Source organism: Dromiciops gliroides, chromosome 1 (assembly GCF_019393635.1).
Source record: "Dromiciops gliroides isolate mDroGli1 chromosome 1, mDroGli1.pri, whole genome shotgun sequence".
Classification (NCBI taxonomy): Eukaryota; Metazoa; Chordata; class Mammalia; order Microbiotheria; family Microbiotheriidae; genus Dromiciops; species Dromiciops gliroides.
The window spans coordinates 518,296,435-518,314,577 of record NC_057861.1 but is presented as its reverse complement, the minus strand read 5'-3'; the positions used below and the strand labels follow the sequence as shown (position 1 = coordinate 518,314,577).

Genomic DNA, 18,143 nt, shown 5'->3' with positions numbered 1-18,143 from the left:
CAAAACTCCAATTGTAATCCTTCTTATTCCTATTCAGAAATGTGGGGGGAAGGTGAACACACAAGACACTTTTAAACTTAATATGAATTATTAAGATTTTCTTTATCACTTTCTTAAATCTAGACTATCAACAAAACAATAACAAACTCTGGTTTGCCCACTGCAATTAATAAATGTTCACATTAAAAATTTAACAGTCTACAAGAATCAGTTTTGTCTCCAGCATTGCTCTGGTCCTATGAAATTTCACCTTAGTAGATTCTGACAAATGTTCTAATTGTTGATTATTTTCTTGGATCCTGTTACACAACACATGAACTGTTCCTCTCTTAGCTTTGTGACCTAAAAGTTTAATAAGCATATCATTTATTCCTTTTCAAAAGACTTGGCTAAAAAATGAAAATGGAATAGGGTGAAGCACAGAACCCTAAGGCATTATACTCATACCTTTACAAACTGACACCGAAATATGATTACTCTTTAGATATGGTCATTAAACCAATTCTAATTTACTTAATTGTAATATTGTTCAGAAGTGATGGCTTATTTCAAAGCAGGAAATTAGAGTAGTAGTTGCTTTACAGAGCAGCTACATTAGCAACTTTTAACTTTGCATAAATAATTAGCACAGATATTATACATTAATCTAGCCATCACCTATATTGAATCTAAAGTCAGATTGCTTAGTTACTTACATTTTCTGTTAAAGGAAGACTATCTATCCTTTTAGTTAGATTTTGAAGCTGAGCATAATACCAATCTTTTTCTTTTTCTTCTTTTTCAAGTTCTGCAAGTAGTAGTGATCTAAAAAAAAAGTTAGTAACAAAACATAGTCAATGCAGAATACATATAAAATCTACCACAGCACTTTAATAGCAAGTTTTAAAAAATTGATTAACAATAAAGCAACATAATTAAAAATAATTATTTTTAAGGAAGATCTTAAATTATAGATATTAACTTTCAATTCAGTAAGCACTTATTCAGCATTTTCTATGTGTAAAGCCCAGTGCTCTGCCCCCTTACTTTCAGCTCTAATTTCCCTGGCTTCCTTCAAAATTCAGCTCAAAGCCCACCTTCTACAGGAGGCCTTTCTCAGTACCCTCAGATGATAATGTTTTCCCTTCCAGACTGCCTTCCATCTACCCTCCATATGTCGTGTATGCAAAGTTTTTTATGGGTTGTCTCTCATACTAGATTGTATGTGCTTTGAGAGCAGGGACTGTTTTTTGCTTTTCTTAGTTCTAGAAGTACTTATATAGTACCTTATACTTGGTAGGCTGGTTGTTGCCCTTCATTCTCTAAGAGAACCAAAATGACATCATTATGGCAAGGTCAAGGTAAAGTGTGTCTGACTGTGGCCAATCAGACCAATACAAGCTCAGAAGGCTCAACTACAGGTAGACACTGCGCATCTCACATTTCTTTTGAGCCGCTGCAATTTTGCTTTATTCATAGAGCACAGCATCTTCTCTACTGTGGGCACCCCATGCTGGGTGGTCCTGTGCCAGTATCTCCTATGTCTCACAATCAATTTCTAAGTTCTTCACTTGAGAGTGTCCTTGTATTGCTTTTTCTGAGCTCCATGTTAACACCTGCCTACTGTGAGTTCTCTGTAAGTCTTTTAGGCAGATGTCTTTTTGGCATTCAAATGATACGGCCAGTCCATCAGAGTTGCACACTCTACCATAGAGTTTGAATGCTTGGCAGCTTAGTTCGAGAAAAGACCTCAGAGACCCATACTTTATCTTGCCAGATGATCTCCAGAATCTTCCTAAGACAATTCAAATGGAAGCAATTTAGTTTTCTGGCATGGAGCTGTTATACTGTCTAGGTTTCACAGGTGTACAACAATGAGGTCAGCATAACTACTCTGTAGACCTTCAGTTTGCTAGGCAGTTTAATACCTCTTCTCTCCCACACTCTTCTTTGGAGCTTCCCACAAACTGAACTAGCTCTGTCAACGCATGCATCAACCTCATCATCTATGTGGACATTCCTGGAAAGTATACTGCCAAAGTAAGTGAACTTATCCACAGTATTCAAAAACTCTCCATTTATTTGTAACAGATGGTTCCAAGTACGGATGGTGTGGTGAAAGCTGGTGGAAAAGATGTGTTTTCTTGGTGTTAGTTGTTAAGCCAAAATTAGCACAAGCAGCAGAGATCTGTACATTGTTTCATCTCAACTTAGTATACAGTCATTTGCAAAGAAACAAACAAAAAAACCCACCACACACCAATTCTCCCTCCACTTTAGTCTTAGTTTGTAGCCTTTTCAAGTTAAATAATTTACTATCAGTTGACCTTGGTGCCATTTTCATCCTCTCTGAAGGTATCTGACAACATCACATAAAACATTACGTTAAAAAGCATGGAAGCAAGCACATAGCCTTGCTTCACTCCATTGGTGATTGGGAAAGTGGGAGACCACTGTCCATTATCCAGTACCTGGGCAAGCGCGGCAACATGAAACTGGTGTGCAATACTGATGAACTTCTCCAGACAGCCAAATTTTGACATATTTCTTCCACAAGCCCTCACAATGGACCTGTGTCAGAGGCCTTGGCCAGATCAACAAATGTGATGTACAGACCTCTGTTCTGCTCCTGGCCTTTCTCCTGGAGTTGTAACCATCCCTCTCTTTTTACTATCAGGGGACACCCTGTTTTCTAGATCTAAGGTCCTCTGGATGAACTCTGCTGCAGCAAAATCACATAATTATTTCACACCACTCCCAGGTAATCCCTGAGCCCAGAGAAGCACCTGCAGGAGCCAAGTTCCAGTCACTAAGTCTTATTATGAATCGAACTTGACACTTCGTTGCTGTTAGTCCCTCATGGCTCCAGGTGACTGCTTGCTTCTTTGTCTAGCCACTACTATATACAGCAAGACTCAGTTTCACTGCTTTGAGTCTCCTTGGTACCACAGAAGATCCTGGCACACATTTGGTTTGGGTTTTTTCTGGACTGTTGTTGTTTTTGATTTTTGCTTATAACCACTGTGAGCTCTTTGGTTTTATAATTACATTTTCATAGTTAACAGTTAGGGTTTTATCTCTGTGAGTGAGTTCTTTGGTATTTTTCAGAGTTAAAAGCCATAGTATAACCTCTGTGACTCTTTTGGTGATTTATTTTCAGAGTACGATACCATCTTCCAGGAGAAATATCAGCCAATTAAGGAGAACTCTGGCAAGATAATGATTAAGAGAGACCTCCCTCTGATTTCCTTTATAGAGATGGATAATGGAGGCCTCCAGGAACTCCTGGGAAATAACCTCCTCTTGCCATATATCCAGGAAAATCCAGCATTTGTATGAGCAGTGGATTCCCTGCCTTATCAATCTTAGCAGGAATAGACTCAGCACCAGGTGCTTTGCCACACAAGAAGAGCCTAATAGCATTCCAAAATCTTACTCAGTTGCAGGTTTGGCTAGAAAGAGACTGACTTCAACCTGAGGTATCTGGTCAGTGGCTTCAGCATTGATTGATGATGGTCTGTTGAGAGGACTTACAGAAGTGTTCAGTCCATTTCTCCAGGATCATGTTCTTAATCACTAATCAATGTGGCTCTATCAGCACGGAGTAGTTGAGGTGTACCATAGATAGGCCTTTGGCCTATAAATAGCCTTCAGGGCATCACAAAAGGACTTTGGATTGTTACCATCAGCATAAAACTGAATTTTATCTGTCTTCTTATTGGGCCAAGAATCCTGAATCTCTCTAAGCTTCACTTGCACTTTACTTTTGATGGAGTTAAAAGATGCCTTCTTAGAGAAAGACAAGCTACCCTGCTGGTAAACCCCTTGGAGTTCTCATTTTTTCATTTAGCAGCTTCTGAAATTTCCTACCATTTTTATCAAACCAATCTTGATATTTGTGAGTTTTCTATTCCAGATGAATAAATATGCTACTGTACACCAAATCTCTGAAACTGCCTACTCCTTTTCTGCTCCACTGTTGCCAACCCTGTGTTGCCTCAGCATTCCTTCCAAGTGAGTAAAGAACTGTTCATGTTCTCAACAGTTCTCTGATCTGCTGACATTAGATCTTCTGACAGTCATCTTGACTTGAGCCTGCCACTTTTGTTGAATGGGAACACTTAGCTTAAAGAAGATAACTCTATGATTGTCCAGCACTCTGCACCACTCATCACCTTCATGACTCTCAAATCCTGTCTGTCTCTTTACAATGACATAGTCTATTAAATGCCAAAGTTTGCTGTGAAGGTTGCATCCATGAAATTTTATTGCATTTAGGTAAATGAAAGACAGTGTTAGTGATAAGAAGATTATGAGTTGCACAATCTTCAGGAGTAAGTGACCACTGTGGTTGCTGTTTCTGACACCAGTGCTTCCAAGGATTCCCTGTCATGTCTGATAGTCTGTGCTTACTCTGGTATTTGAGTCACCCAAAATTACCAGCTTGTTTTCTTTTAGCACACTGATGATTGAGGGTCTCTAGGTTTTCATAAAATTTTTTTGGTGGTGTGGTGCTTTTCCTGCAAGAGGCAATCCCATTGTCACGCATCTATCATTCACTCCTTTGGGGAGGCATATAAGTTTGTTAACTAGATCAGTTTTAATAGCAAAACCTAAGCCACCTTCATGGTGCTACTCATCATGTTGGCCACTCTAGAAAAACATGTATCCAGCCCTTACCTAGGTAAGCTGACCTTCAGGTACCAGCCTTGTTTTAATTAAGGTTGCTGTTTGGGTGGGATACATGCTGAGTTCTCTTCCAAGAAGAGCTGTTCATCTTTTAAGTTTACTAGATTTTGTGTTGTCCATAAGCATATGCACATTTAATGGACCAATGGTGGGTGGAAATATATCAGTAAAAAAGGCTGCTAAGACCTCCCTAGGGGGATGCTAAATCTCACTACTTCAATCCACTGAGAAGACAACTCTATGGGCTGGGCTGCTTGTGTACAGGGTTGTGAATACAACTCCCAGTGTATCCACACCTGTTGTTTTTCCCCTTACCTGTTCCCATATGTCTCTGAGGTAGGTAAAACTGGTAAAATTATATATATATATATATGTGTGTGTGTGTGTGTATACATATATATATATATATATATATACACATACATACACACACACATATATATGTCTTTTGACTTGTGCATAAATTGGATTTAAGTGAGGTAGAATTCCATGAAGTTGTCAGTCTCACTCTTCCAGAGTAATCATAGTCTAGTGGCAACACAAAAGTAAAGATGACTGGTGATGGCTCAAAATGCAGTGGATGACCTTGGAAACTTTGGTGTTTAACCACACTCTTAGCACTCCACAGCACTAGCTTTAGCCACCTTCATATTATTGGAAGAAACTGTTTTCATCTGCCCATTACACTTGGGGAAGTAGACACTCCTCTAGCTCACTGATGGATCTGAGACTCCTCAGACACCTTCAACTTGGTTTAGCTGGACTGCCAAAGCCATTTATCAGGGTGTGGTTGCTGACATAAATAAAATATTTTATGCAACTGATTTCTGGAATTACTTTTGCAGACAAGGAATTCATTTATCTCTTTGTAGTGGCATTCTTTCCCTCCTTCTCTAAGGTTTTCAACCTTAATTTCTCTAATTTTGTATCTTTGTTTCCCCTCTCAAATTTTATTCTAATCTTTCCTGTTTAGTCTTGCTAGTGAAAAGATTATAGAACTAATGGCTTGAAAAGAAGAGTTCAGTCCCCCACTCTGATAAATAAATAACAGCAGCATGACCTTGAACAAGTTACTTCTTCTCTCTGTGACTATTTCCTCATCAGTAAATGATGGGGCTGAGGTGTAAAGTCACTTCTAACTTCTAAGATTACATTCTACTGATGAATAAACATTATATAAAAATTAATTAATATCAAGTATCATATAACAAATATTAGATTAAACAGGATATTAGATTTTTAAAAAAGCAATGACAACTCTTTAAGAGTCAAATTTTATTTCAGTTACACATCCAATGCATTGGAATTAAAATTCATTGTTTCAGAAGTAGCTAGAAATTTAGTGGCTATTTGGATCACCACCACCGTTATCATATTAAGCACCAACAATGTGCTAATCGTTATCATACAAATCTATATCAAACGTTCATAATCCGAAGAATTTCAAATTCTAAAGAAATTAAGACTTTTTTCCTTCATGCAACAAAAAGGAATTTCTTGAAAGGTTCTGGAATACTTTTTCCCCAATTCAAATTTTGCTAACAAACTTGTCCTCCTGATTCACATCAGTAATATACTGATTTATATCTTCCACTTCATATAGTACCTGGGTTTGTCCAGAAGGGAAGACTCCCAAGTATTTTATATTTTCTATAGTTATTTTAAATGGAATTTCTCTAACTTTTGCTGCTAGATTCTGTTGGTAATACATAGAAATGCCGATGATTTATCTGGGTTTAATTTACAACCTGCTACTTTGTTGAAATTATTCATTGTTTCAACTAGCTTTTTCATTGAATCTCCAGGATTTCCCAAGTATATCATCATGTCATCTACAAAAAGAGGTAGTTTTATTAATTCATTGCCCATCCTTGCTTCACCCATACTCTTCCTGGGGAGGTTTCTAGCTTGTCTCCATTACACATAATGCTTGCTGATTATTTTAAATAAAGTACTTATCATTTTAGGGTACATTCCACTTATTCCTATGCTCTCTAGTGCTTTTCATGGAAATGGGTGTATTTTATCAAAAAGCTTTCATATGATTTCTGTTGGTTTTATTATTGATTTTGTGAATTATGCTGATAGTTTTCCTAATATTGAATCAGCCTCTGAATTTGAATCAGCCCTGAATTTCTGGTATAAATCCCACCTGGTCTTAGTGGATGATCTTCGTGATATATTGCTGTAATCTCCTTGCTAGTATTTTATTTTTAAATTCTGCATCGATATTCATTAGGGAAATAGATCTATAGCATTTTTTTCTCTGTTTTTGCTAAGTATCAGCACCATATATGTGTCATGAAAGGTTTTTGGTAGAACTCCCTTTTTGCCTATTTTTCAAAACAGCTTATGTAGTTTTAGAATTAAGTGTTCTTTAAATGCTTGATAAAATTCACTTGTGAACTGATCTGATCCTGGGGATTTTTTTTTTCCTTAGGGAGTTCAGTGATGGCTTGACCAATTTCTTTTTCTAAGATGTGGTTATTTAAACATTCTGTTTCCTCTTCTGTTAATCTAGGCAATTTATATTTTTTGAAACATTAATCCATTTAACATATTGTCAAATGTATGACATATAACTTGACAAAATAGCTTTAAAACTTAAAATAATTATTTTAATTTCCTTTTCATTGGGAATGAATTTACCCTTTTCATTTTTGATGCTGATAATTTGGTTTTCTTCTTTTCATTAAATCAACCAACAGTTTATCTATTTTATTGTTTTTTCCCCATAAAACCAGCTTCTAGCTTTATTAGTTCAATTTTAAAAAAACTTTCTTTTATTAATCTCTACTTTGAGTTTCCGGATTTCCAATCTAGTATTTAATTAGAGATTTTTAATTTGTTCTTTTTCCAGATTTTTTAATTACATGCCAAATTAACTGATCTGCTCTTTATTGATGTTAGCATTTAGAGATTTACATTTCCCCTCAGTATTGCTTTGGCTGTACCCCATAAATTTTGGTATGCTTACTGTTGTCATTCTCTTCAATGAAATTATTGACTGTTTCCATTTGTTCTTCGACCCACTCATTCCTTAGAATTAGATTATTTTTTCCCCAATTAATTTTTTCTTTTTCTTTCTTTCTTTTTTCTTTTTTTTTGGTGAAGCAATGGGATTAAGTGACTTGCCCAGGGTCACAGAGCTAGTAAGTGTCAAGTGTCTGAGACCGGATTTGAACTCAGGTCCTCCTGAATCCAGGGCCAGTGCTTTATCCACTGTGCTACCCAGCTGCCCCAATTCATTTTTTAAGGTACTCTTTCTTTCTTTCTTTTTTGTGAGGCAATTGGGGTTAAGTGACTTGCCCAGGGTCACACAGCTAGTAAGTGTCAAGTGTCTGAGGCTAGATTTGAACTCAGGTCCTCCTGAATCCAAGGCCAGTGCTCTATCCACTGCGCCATCTAGCTGCCCCCCCAATTCATTTTTAATGCATCTTTCCAGGACCCTTTATTATTACATGTGTTTTCTACTGCATCATGATCTGAAAAGGATGCATTTACTATTTCTGCTTTTCTGCATTTGGTTGTGAGGTTTTTATGTCCTAATACAAGGTCAATTTTTCTGTAGAGGTCATGTACAGCTAAAAAAAAAGTATATTCCCTTCCATTCCCAATTTTCTCCAGAGATCTATCATATTCACCTTTTCTAAAATTCTATTCACCTCCTTAACTTCTTTCTTGTTTATTTTGTGGTTAGATCTATCTACTTTTGAGAGGAGAAAGTTGAGGACCCAACTAATAAGAATTTTATTGTCAATATCCTCCTGTAACATTTAAACTTCTTTAAAAATCTGGATGCAATACCATTTGGTGCATATATGATTAGTACTAACATTCCTTCTTTATGTATCATAAGAGCAAGATGAAATTTCCTTCCTAATCTTTTAATTAGATCCATTTTTTCTTTTGTCTCAGATCATGATTGCTATGCCAGCTTTTTTTTTTTTTAACTTCAGCTGAAGCACAATAAATTTTGCTCCATCCCCATACCTTTTACTCTCTGTGTGTTTGTATATATTGTAAACAACAATTTGTAGGATTCTGGTTTTTAATTCACTCTGCTTTCTACTTCTGTTTTATGGATGAATTCCTCCCATTCTCATTCATAGTTACTATTAGTATGTATTCCCCTCTATCCTATTTTAACTGTCTCTCTCCTTTCACCCTATCCCTCCTCACCAGTATTTTGCTTCTGACCACTGCCTCCCCCAATCTGCTTTTCTTTCTCTCACTCTTCTCCCTCTCCAATCCTCCTCCTCCTCTCCTAATTCCTTATAGAGTACGACAGATTTCTATTCTGAGCATATGTTATTTCCTTTTTGAGACAATTCTGATGAGAGTAAGTTTTAAGTGATGCACAAGCCCCATCTTACCCTCCACTGTAATAGGTCTTTCATGCCTGTACCTGTGACATATTTACCTCATTCTACTTCTCCCTTCCCTATTCTCCCAGTGAAATCCTCTTTCTCACAACTTAATATTGGTTTTTTGGATATCATCCCATCAAAATCAACTTGTATCTACACCCCTGTCAATGTATACTTCTTCTAACTGCCCCAATAATGATAAAATACTTAAGGGTAACAAACATCATTTTCCTTTTAGGAATGTAAACAGTTTAACCGTACAGAATCCCTTGGGTTTTCTCTCTCCTGTTTACCTCTTATGCTTCTGAGTCTTCTATTTCTGTTTAGCTCTGATTTTTCCAACAGGAATGCTTGAAAGTGCCTATTTCATTGAATATCCATTTCCCCTCCCCAAAGGATTATATTCAGTTTTGTTAAGGTTGCTGCTTCTTGGTTGTAATCCTAGCTCCCTTGCCTTCTGGAATATCATGTTCCAAGTTCTGATGCTTTAATATACAAGTTGATAAATCTTGTGTAATCCTGACTGTAGCTCCACAATGTCTGAATTGATTCTTTCTTGCAATATTTTCTCCTTGACCCAGGAGCTCTGGAATTTGGCTTTAATGTTCCTGGAAGTTTTAATTTTAGAGTCTCTTTCAGAAGGTGATTGGTCAATTTTTTAAATTCATGTTTTCCCTCTGGTTTTAGGATATCAGGGCAGTTTTCCTTTATAATTTCTTGAAATATGTGTCCAGGATATTGGTGGAGGGGGGGGGGCAATGAGGGTTAAGTAACTTGCCCAGGGTTACACAGTTAATAAAGTGTCAAGTGTTTGAGGCCAGATTTGAACTCAGGGTCTCCTGAATCCAGGGCTGGTGCTTTATCCACTGCACTACCTAGTAGCCCCCAGGATCTTTTTTTGGTCATGGTTTTCTGGTAGTCCAATAATTCTTAAATTACATCTCTTCAATCTTTTCCAGGTCAGTTGTTTTTCTAAGGAGCTATTCCACATTTTCTTCTTATTCATTCTTTTGATTTTGTTTTACTGTTTCTTAGTATCTCATGTAGTCATTAGCTTCCACTTGCCCAATTCTAATTTTCGACAAGTTATTTTCTTCAGTGAGCATTTGTACCTACTTTTCCATTTTGCCAATTCTACTTTCTAAGGAGTTGTTTTCTTCTATGAATTTTTGGACATCATCTTCCTATGTTTTATGCTTCCTTTACTAAGTTATTAACTTTTATCATGATTTTCTTACATCACTATCATTTCTTTTCCCAAATTTTCTTCTACCTCTCTTATTTGATTTTTAAAATCCTTTTTGAGTTCTTCCAGGAGGTTTTGTTTTGTTTTGTTTGGGGTGGGGGAGAAGAGAAATCAGACTGACATCAGTTCACATTTTTCTTTGAGGCTTCACCATATAGCTATTTTGACATTGTTGTCCTCTTCTTGAGTCTGTGTTTTGATCTCCCCTACCACCATAGAAACTTTCTATGGTTAGGCTCTTTTTTTTTTTATTTGCTCATTTTTCAGCCTATTTTAAGTCTTTTAATTTTATGTTAAAGTTAGGCTCTTCTCCTGGGTTGAGAGGGTCACTGTCCCAAGCTTCTTGTGGTACCAAGCTTCACAGCTGGCCTGCCTAACAAGGGCTATGGGGCTCTCACTGAGCCTTGCCACTAACCTCCTGTGTCAGGGCTGGGGGCCTCACTGTTAACCTGGGGTGGGCTTGCTAAGGCTTGCCCAGACACTACCTGCACTGCACTCCCCTTGTACCCTGAAAATGGGGGGACCTTTGATTGGCAGACCTTTCCTGCCAATTTTCTAATTGGGCTGGAGAAATTGTTTCACCCCATCCTTTTGTTGGTTCTGCTGCTCCAGAATCAACTCTGAGACATTATTTTATAGTTGTCTGGAGTTTGATTTCAAAGAGGTCAGGTCAGTTTCCTGCCTTATTCCATCATCTTGGTGCCATCCTCATCATTGATGTTTTATTTTGTTTACTCCTTCTTCTTCTTCTTCTTTTCTTCTTCTCCTTCTTTTTTTCTTCTTTTCTCCTTCTCCTTCTCCTTCTCCTTCTTCTTCGGAGGGGGTGGGCAGTGAGGGTTAAGTGACTTGCCCAAGGGTCACACAGCTAGTAAGTGTCAAGTGTCTGAGGTCGGATTTGAACTCAGGTCCTCCTGAATCCAGGGCTGGTGCTTTATCTACTGCACCACTTAGCTGCCCCCTAGCCTTACTTCTTAAATTGGAACTTTGAGATCAGGATCAAGCTTTGACAACATCTGGAAGGAATGGATGGACCTCTGTTGCTAATCAGTATTATCTGTGGTATGGGCAATTAAGTGCTGTACCCTTCAAAGACCTCAGGAAAGGCTCAGCACTCTGTGTCTAAATGGACCTACATAAGGTAGTCTGATTTAGGGCTCTGACTTTTGCCCTCCTAGTCTGTGTTCCAAAGGCCCCAGAACTCTGGTTCAGGGCAAGAGTGACAGCTAGCTACAAGATCCTGGGGTTCTCAGTTAGACTTCGGGCCTCTATCTTCCTGCCACTGTCATACTTTCAAAGTCTAGACTTCCCTAATTTACCTGAGTAAGCAAGGTTTCAATAAGCTATATACTTAGGTTAGATTTATCTGTAGGTAGCTGGTAGCACAGTAAAATCCTGGGCCTAGAATAAGGAAGACCCAAGTTGAAATCTAGCCTCAGACACTTAAAAGCTATATGACTCTGGGCAAGTTACTTAATGGTAACCTCAGTTTGCTCAAATGTAAAATGGGGATGATAGTATAAGTACCCATCTCATTGTGAGGATCAAATAAAATAACATTTATTGGGGGGGAAAGTGTTTAGCAACACGCATAGCAAATAGGTAAATGCTATTTAAATGCTTATTCCTTCATTCTTTCAATTCTCTTCCCCAAGACCTCCAAACTGTTGGTTTTCTTTTTGTGTGTACATGGGCTGGCATTTCACCTTGGATTTCACGATCATTGTGCAATCTAATTATATCTTCTTTTCTTTTTTGCAATAAGCAAATATTAATATGCTCTCCCTATAACCAGCTCCCCACTCTCCCCCCTAAAATTAAAACAAAACAAAACTCTACAAAACCCTTGTAACAAATCTGTGATCAAGTAAAACAAATTCTTGACATGGCAACATCTCAGAATATGAATTGTTCTGCATCATGAATATATCATCTGTCTATGAGAACATAGGTAGAATATTTCATTATTGGTCCTGTGGGATAGTAATTGATTCCTGCATTGATCAGAATTCTAAAGTCTTTCAAAATTGGTTGTCTTTACTATTTTATTCAGGTTGTGAAAATGATGTGGTTTTTTTGTTCTTTTTGAAGTAACTGTGGAAGAGAGGCTCTTCTGTTTCACTTAATCTAAAACATTATACATAGATTATACATAATCTAAAACATTATACATTTCAATCCCCAGCACTGCTATTTTGCCTTTGTTATCCATCAAAAATGTTTCTCACAAAAGTCATCTGAAATAGTCAATGGCAGCTATTCTATTTTTTATAATAAAATGACAACTGGGAAACGATAATAATAACAAAATGGAGCACATCAAATATTTTAATTCTGTTATAAATACACATAACAATAAAATACAGCAAGTTACCTTTCTTTTTCAAGTTCTTCTAAATATCCAGTGCTTTCTCTGCTTCCATTGACAAAACCTCTTCTTGAAAATGACCCCATGGGTACAGGACTGCACTCTCCTGAACGACTTGATACAGATCCTTCTCTACTTCCATAGGAACGAATCGACATCTTTGGGCGAAGCTTCACTCCAGGGAAATTACTGCTGTCTAAATTGAGTTCTAAAAGCACAAAGAGACAATCTTTATATAATACTTACTTTAAATTATCCAAGATAACTTAAAAGTTAACTTGATTTGAAAGTGAAAGTAAATTCCATGATCCTGCTCTAACAGGTTAAAAAATTTAATTGCTGGGGCAGCTAGGTGATGCAGTAGATAAAGCACCAGCCCTGGATTCAGGAGGACCTGATTTCAAATCCGGCCTCAGACACTTGACACTTACTAGCTGTGTGACCCAGGGCAAGTCACTTAACCCTCATTGCCCTGCCAAAAAGGAAAAAAAAAAATAATTGCTAGATTAAATTCTTCCTCTTCTTAAAATTTACGTTAAAAAAAAAAGTTTTGGAATATTTTTGGAAAATAATTTGACCACAAACAGTGAAAGCTGCAACATTTAAGGAAGTGAATAGAACTTTAGAAAAACTAGAAAGGACAGGTATGTAAAGATTACTAAACAGGAACAGAAAGAATTACACAGTTGTACAAGGCACCTTTACAAAAACTGACCATGTTTTGGGGCATAAAGACCTCAACCAGAAAATGCCATAAAAATGATATCCAGTAAAAGGATCTTTAAGAAAGAATTAAAAAGTAATTGGAGACTAAATAATATTTCTAAAGAACTGGTGGGTCAAAAAGCAAATTTTAAAACAAAAACAACAACAACAACAAAAACTCAACAAAGATAAGGACAATAATGAGACAAAATGAGAAAATTTATGGAGTAAAACTAAAGCCATTCTGGAAGAAAAATGCATACATCTAAATTGTTTTCATGAACAAAAGAAAGAACAAATCAATGAATTGTGTACACAAATAAAAATGCTTCAACAAGAAATAATGTCCAACTAAATTACAAAGTAAAAAGTTTGAAAAATAAAAGCAAAAAATACCATTGCTTTAATAAATAAAAGTTGGAGCTATTTGGGGGGAGGAAAAAACTAATATTACAGACAGATAACCTGATTAAAAAAGAAAAACAGTATTAGAAATTTAAAAATGGAGAATTCACAACAATTGAAAAGTGAATAAAAGAAATGACAAGGAATGATTTTACCCAACTATGCTAACAAAAGTGATAATTTGAAGGAAACTGATGAATATTTACAAAAACATAAAATATACAGATTTAACAAAAGAAGAGACTAACTGAAATAACCCAGTGAAATTGAACTAGTCATAAATGAACTCCCATAGCAAAAACTAAAGGACCACATGAATTTACAAGTTAGTTCTATCAAATGTTCAAAGAATAATTAATCATAATACTATACAAACTATTTTCAATACGAAGAAAAAAGGTATCTTTCCAATTTTTAGGTTACAAGATCAGGGGGTTTATACTTGAACCACAGAGAGACAAAACAGAACAAGGAAACTTCAAACCAATACACCTAATAAACACTGATACAAAAATTTTAAATAAAGTATTCATAAGTAAACTACAATAATTCATTAAAAATATTATATTCTATGACCAGATTAGGTTTATACTAAGAATACTACGTTCAATTTAAAGAAAAGAATAAGTATAATAAACTATGCTAATAACAAAGAAAAAAATATGATCATATTGGAACTGAAAGGCTTTTTGAGGAAAAATTGGAAGAAATTCTAACGTGAATTTCTTTTAAAAAACAAAAACACTCTAGACATCACAAAACTAAATGAATGTTTCCTCAGTATGGTAAGCAATATCTAAATTCAAGAGCAGTATGGAAAAAGTTAGAGGCCTTTCCAATAAGAGCAAGGATAAAGCAACAATGTCTATTATTACCACTACCATTTAACTTAGTGTTAAAGATGATAGTTATAGCAATAAGATGAGAAAAAGAAATTGTGGGAATAAGAATAGGTAAAGAGGAAACAAAATTATTGTTTGTTGAAGATGATATGGATATTATAATTTACTTAACCCTTTGTTATTCTTTAGTCACTTTCACTTGTACCCAACTCTTCATGACCCCTTTTTGGAGGTTTTCTTGGCAAAGATACCGGAGTGGTTCGCCATTTCCTTCTCTAGTTCATTTTATAGATGAGGAAACTGAGACAAACAGGGTTAAATGACTTGCCCTTGATCACACAGCTATTAAGTGTCTGAGGCCAGATTTGTCCTTAGGAATTTTTCCTTGTCTCCTGGCTCAGCACTCTATCCACTGCGCCACCCACCTGCCCTGAACAACCCTAGATAATCAAATAAAAATGAACTGAAAAAATAACTTCTGTGAAGTTGTTGGATGTAAAAAAACCCTATAAATCATCATCATTTATGAATATTATCAACAATACACAGCAGGAAGAGCAAGATAGAACAAATTTTATACCAAATAGCTATAGAAATTAGGAAGGTTTTTACTAAGATTCACCCAGAAACTAAATGAATCCAATGATAAAATGCTCTTTGCAGAAATGTGGACCTTGGAGAAACATTAACTGCTCATAATTCGGTTGAACCAAAATGATAAAAATGACAATACTACATAAATTAACTTATTTAGTAGTGTACCAAACTACCAACGGATTAACATATAGAGGTAGGAAAATAGTTCACATGAAGTAACAAAAGGTCAAGAATCTCAAGAATAATAATGAAAACAAGTGGTAAGGAAGTCTATCAGTCCTAGGTTGTATACTAACTATAGGGTGAGCCAAAAGTGATGATGATTTAATAACTTTTTGAAAATTATTTTTATTTATTTTTCACCATTTATGAGATTTGATTTTTCATACATAATCTAAATTAATTTCCTATACATACATTGTATACGATGCTATGGTATTGTATATAAAAAATAAAGAAGCTATTAAATATTGAAATCCCTTTGTGACTTTTGGCCCACCCTGTTCAAAGAAGTAATCAATAAAATAATTTGGTACTGGATAAGAAATCGAGTAGCTGATGAATGGTATGGACTGGGTACACAATATACCAAAGCAAATAAGTCTAGTAGCCCAGTGTTTGATAAACCCAAATACCCCATCTATTAGAACAAGAAATCACTATGTGACAAAAACTCCTGAGAAAAATGTTAAGTAATCTGGTAGAAACTAGACATAGACTAACATCTCACATCATATACCAAGATAAACACAAAATGGGTACATGATTTAGACACAAAAGGTGATATAACGAGCAAATTAGAGTAGCATGGGGGAAAAGTACTTGTCAGATCTATGGATAAGGAAAAGTTCATGAACAAACAAGAAAGAGGTAAAGTAAATTATTTGTATTTTTGAAAAAAATTAAATAAAAAAAATAATTTATTATTTTCATTTTCAAATTCTCTCCCTCCTTCCAACCCCTTCCCAAACCATTGAAAAGGCAAGAAATGATATCTATTATACATATGAAGTAATTAAAAACATTTCTGCTTTAGCTATGTTAATAATGGGCAATTTTTATTACATAAAATTAAAAAGACTTTGTGCAAACAAAACCAATGAAGCCAAAATGAGAAGAAACGCAGGAAAAATGGAGGGGAAATTTTTACAACCAGTTTCTCTAGTAAAGGCCTCATTTCTCAAATATATAGGGAACTGAGGCAATTTTATAAAAACAAGATGACCAAGGGCAAATATTGAGTGCATAATATATAGAAGCAAACAAACACACGGTGGTCAATAAACCCAAAGACCCAGGCAGCTATGTGCTATACTATATAGAGCACTAGACCTGGAGTTAGGAAGATCCAAATTCAAATTTGACTTCAGAAACTTAATAGCTGTATAAGCTTCAGTTTCCTCAACTGCAAAATAGGAATAATAACAGTACCTATTATTGTTAGAATTAAATGATACATTTGTGAAGCCCTTAGCACACTTCCCGGTACATAGTAGGTACTATATAAATGTTTATTGACTTTCCTTCCCCTTCCCAGTTATAGTGAGTAAAGACTCACAAAAACTGCTGTGAAAACTGGAAAGTAGTTTGGCAAAAATTTAAAATAGAGGAACATCTCAACATCACAGATCAAGATAAACTCCAAAAGGATAGATAACTTCAACATAGTGACATCATAAACAAATTAGAGAAACAACAAAGAAATTACCTTTTACATCTATAGATAGGGGAATTTTATTATGATGAAACAGGTGATAAAAATAACAGATGAAGTGGACAATTTTGATTACATAAAATTGAAAGGCATTTGTACAAGAAAGGAAATGTAACTGGGGAAAAAATCTTTGCAACAAGACTCTTTAATTAAAGTCTGGAACTTTCTCACCCTGGAATATCCCTTCATCAGGCTGCCCCCCTTCTCTCATCTCACTGGAGTTTTTTTTCCTGCACTTTCATTTTATAGACGCTCCCAGGCTGGTTAATCTTCATTCCCTTCCTGGAATATATTTCTGATTCTAGGAACTTCAGTGCTATGAGAGAGTTGACTTCTCATAGTAGGACTTCCCTCAAAATATGTAGCCTTCTTAGCATTAAACATCCCTCTGCTATGCTTCATTCTTTTTCCTACTGTATTTCTGACTCCATGGACTTAGCTCCCATTTCTTCATAATGGAATCTTCTCTTCCTTACTCTACTTGTAATCACCCTTTTTAAGGGCTGTCTTCTCTCATGTGAATTTGAGATGCTCGAGAGCAGAAATTGTCTTCATTTTTGCTTGCTTTTGTATGCACTGTGCTTAGCACAGTATCTGGCACTAAGTATTTAATAAATGTTTGTTGTTTTGTGTTATAACAATCTTATAACCAAGGTATAGAAAGAATTGATCCAAATGTATGACTAAGAGAAATTCCCAAATAGATAAATGGTCAAAGGATATTAACAGGCAGTTTTCAAAGGAAAAATAAAGTTATCAATAACTATATAAAAATGATAGAAATTACTAATAATTAGAGAAATCCAAATTTTAAAGCAACTAAGTTTCCACCTCAAATCTATCAGATTGGCAAACATGACAAGAGAAAAATGACACAGTTTGGAGGGATGGAAAGAAAATAAGCACACTATTGCATTATTGGTGGAGCCGTGAATTGGTCCAGCTATTCAGGAAAGCAATCTCGTAAACTGCACACCTTTCGACCCAGATATACCACTACTAGGTCTATAGCCCAAGGAAATCAAAGAAAATACAGCAAACAAATTTAGAAACTAAAGAGGAGATCTCCTATTACGGAATGGTTAAACAAACTGCCATATATGAATGTAACAGAATACTATTGTGCCACAAGAAATGGACAGTTTCAGAGGAAATTGGCAAGATTCCTATGAATTGAAGCAAAGTAAGCAAAACTAAGAGAATAACTTATACAATGATAACAACACTGTAG

General features: G+C 35.7%; 1 protein-coding gene across 9 annotated transcripts in view; it reads right to left on the bottom strand.

The window, feature by feature from the left end:
- APC (APC regulator of WNT signaling pathway) overlaps nucleotides 1–18,143 on the bottom strand; it is a 149,538-nt gene that overhangs the window by 74,451 nt on the left and 56,944 nt on the right. For all 9 annotated transcript variants that reach the window (XM_043978865.1, XM_043978864.1, XM_043978870.1 and 6 more), the window contains 2 exons: nucleotides 12,656–12,857; nucleotides 696–804 (listed from right to left, as the gene is read on the bottom strand). In XM_043978865.1, the coding sequence (XP_043834800.1) occupies nucleotides 696–804; nucleotides 12,656–12,857 (311 nt within the window). The remainder of the gene's footprint in view (nucleotides 1–695; nucleotides 805–12,655; nucleotides 12,858–18,143) is intronic.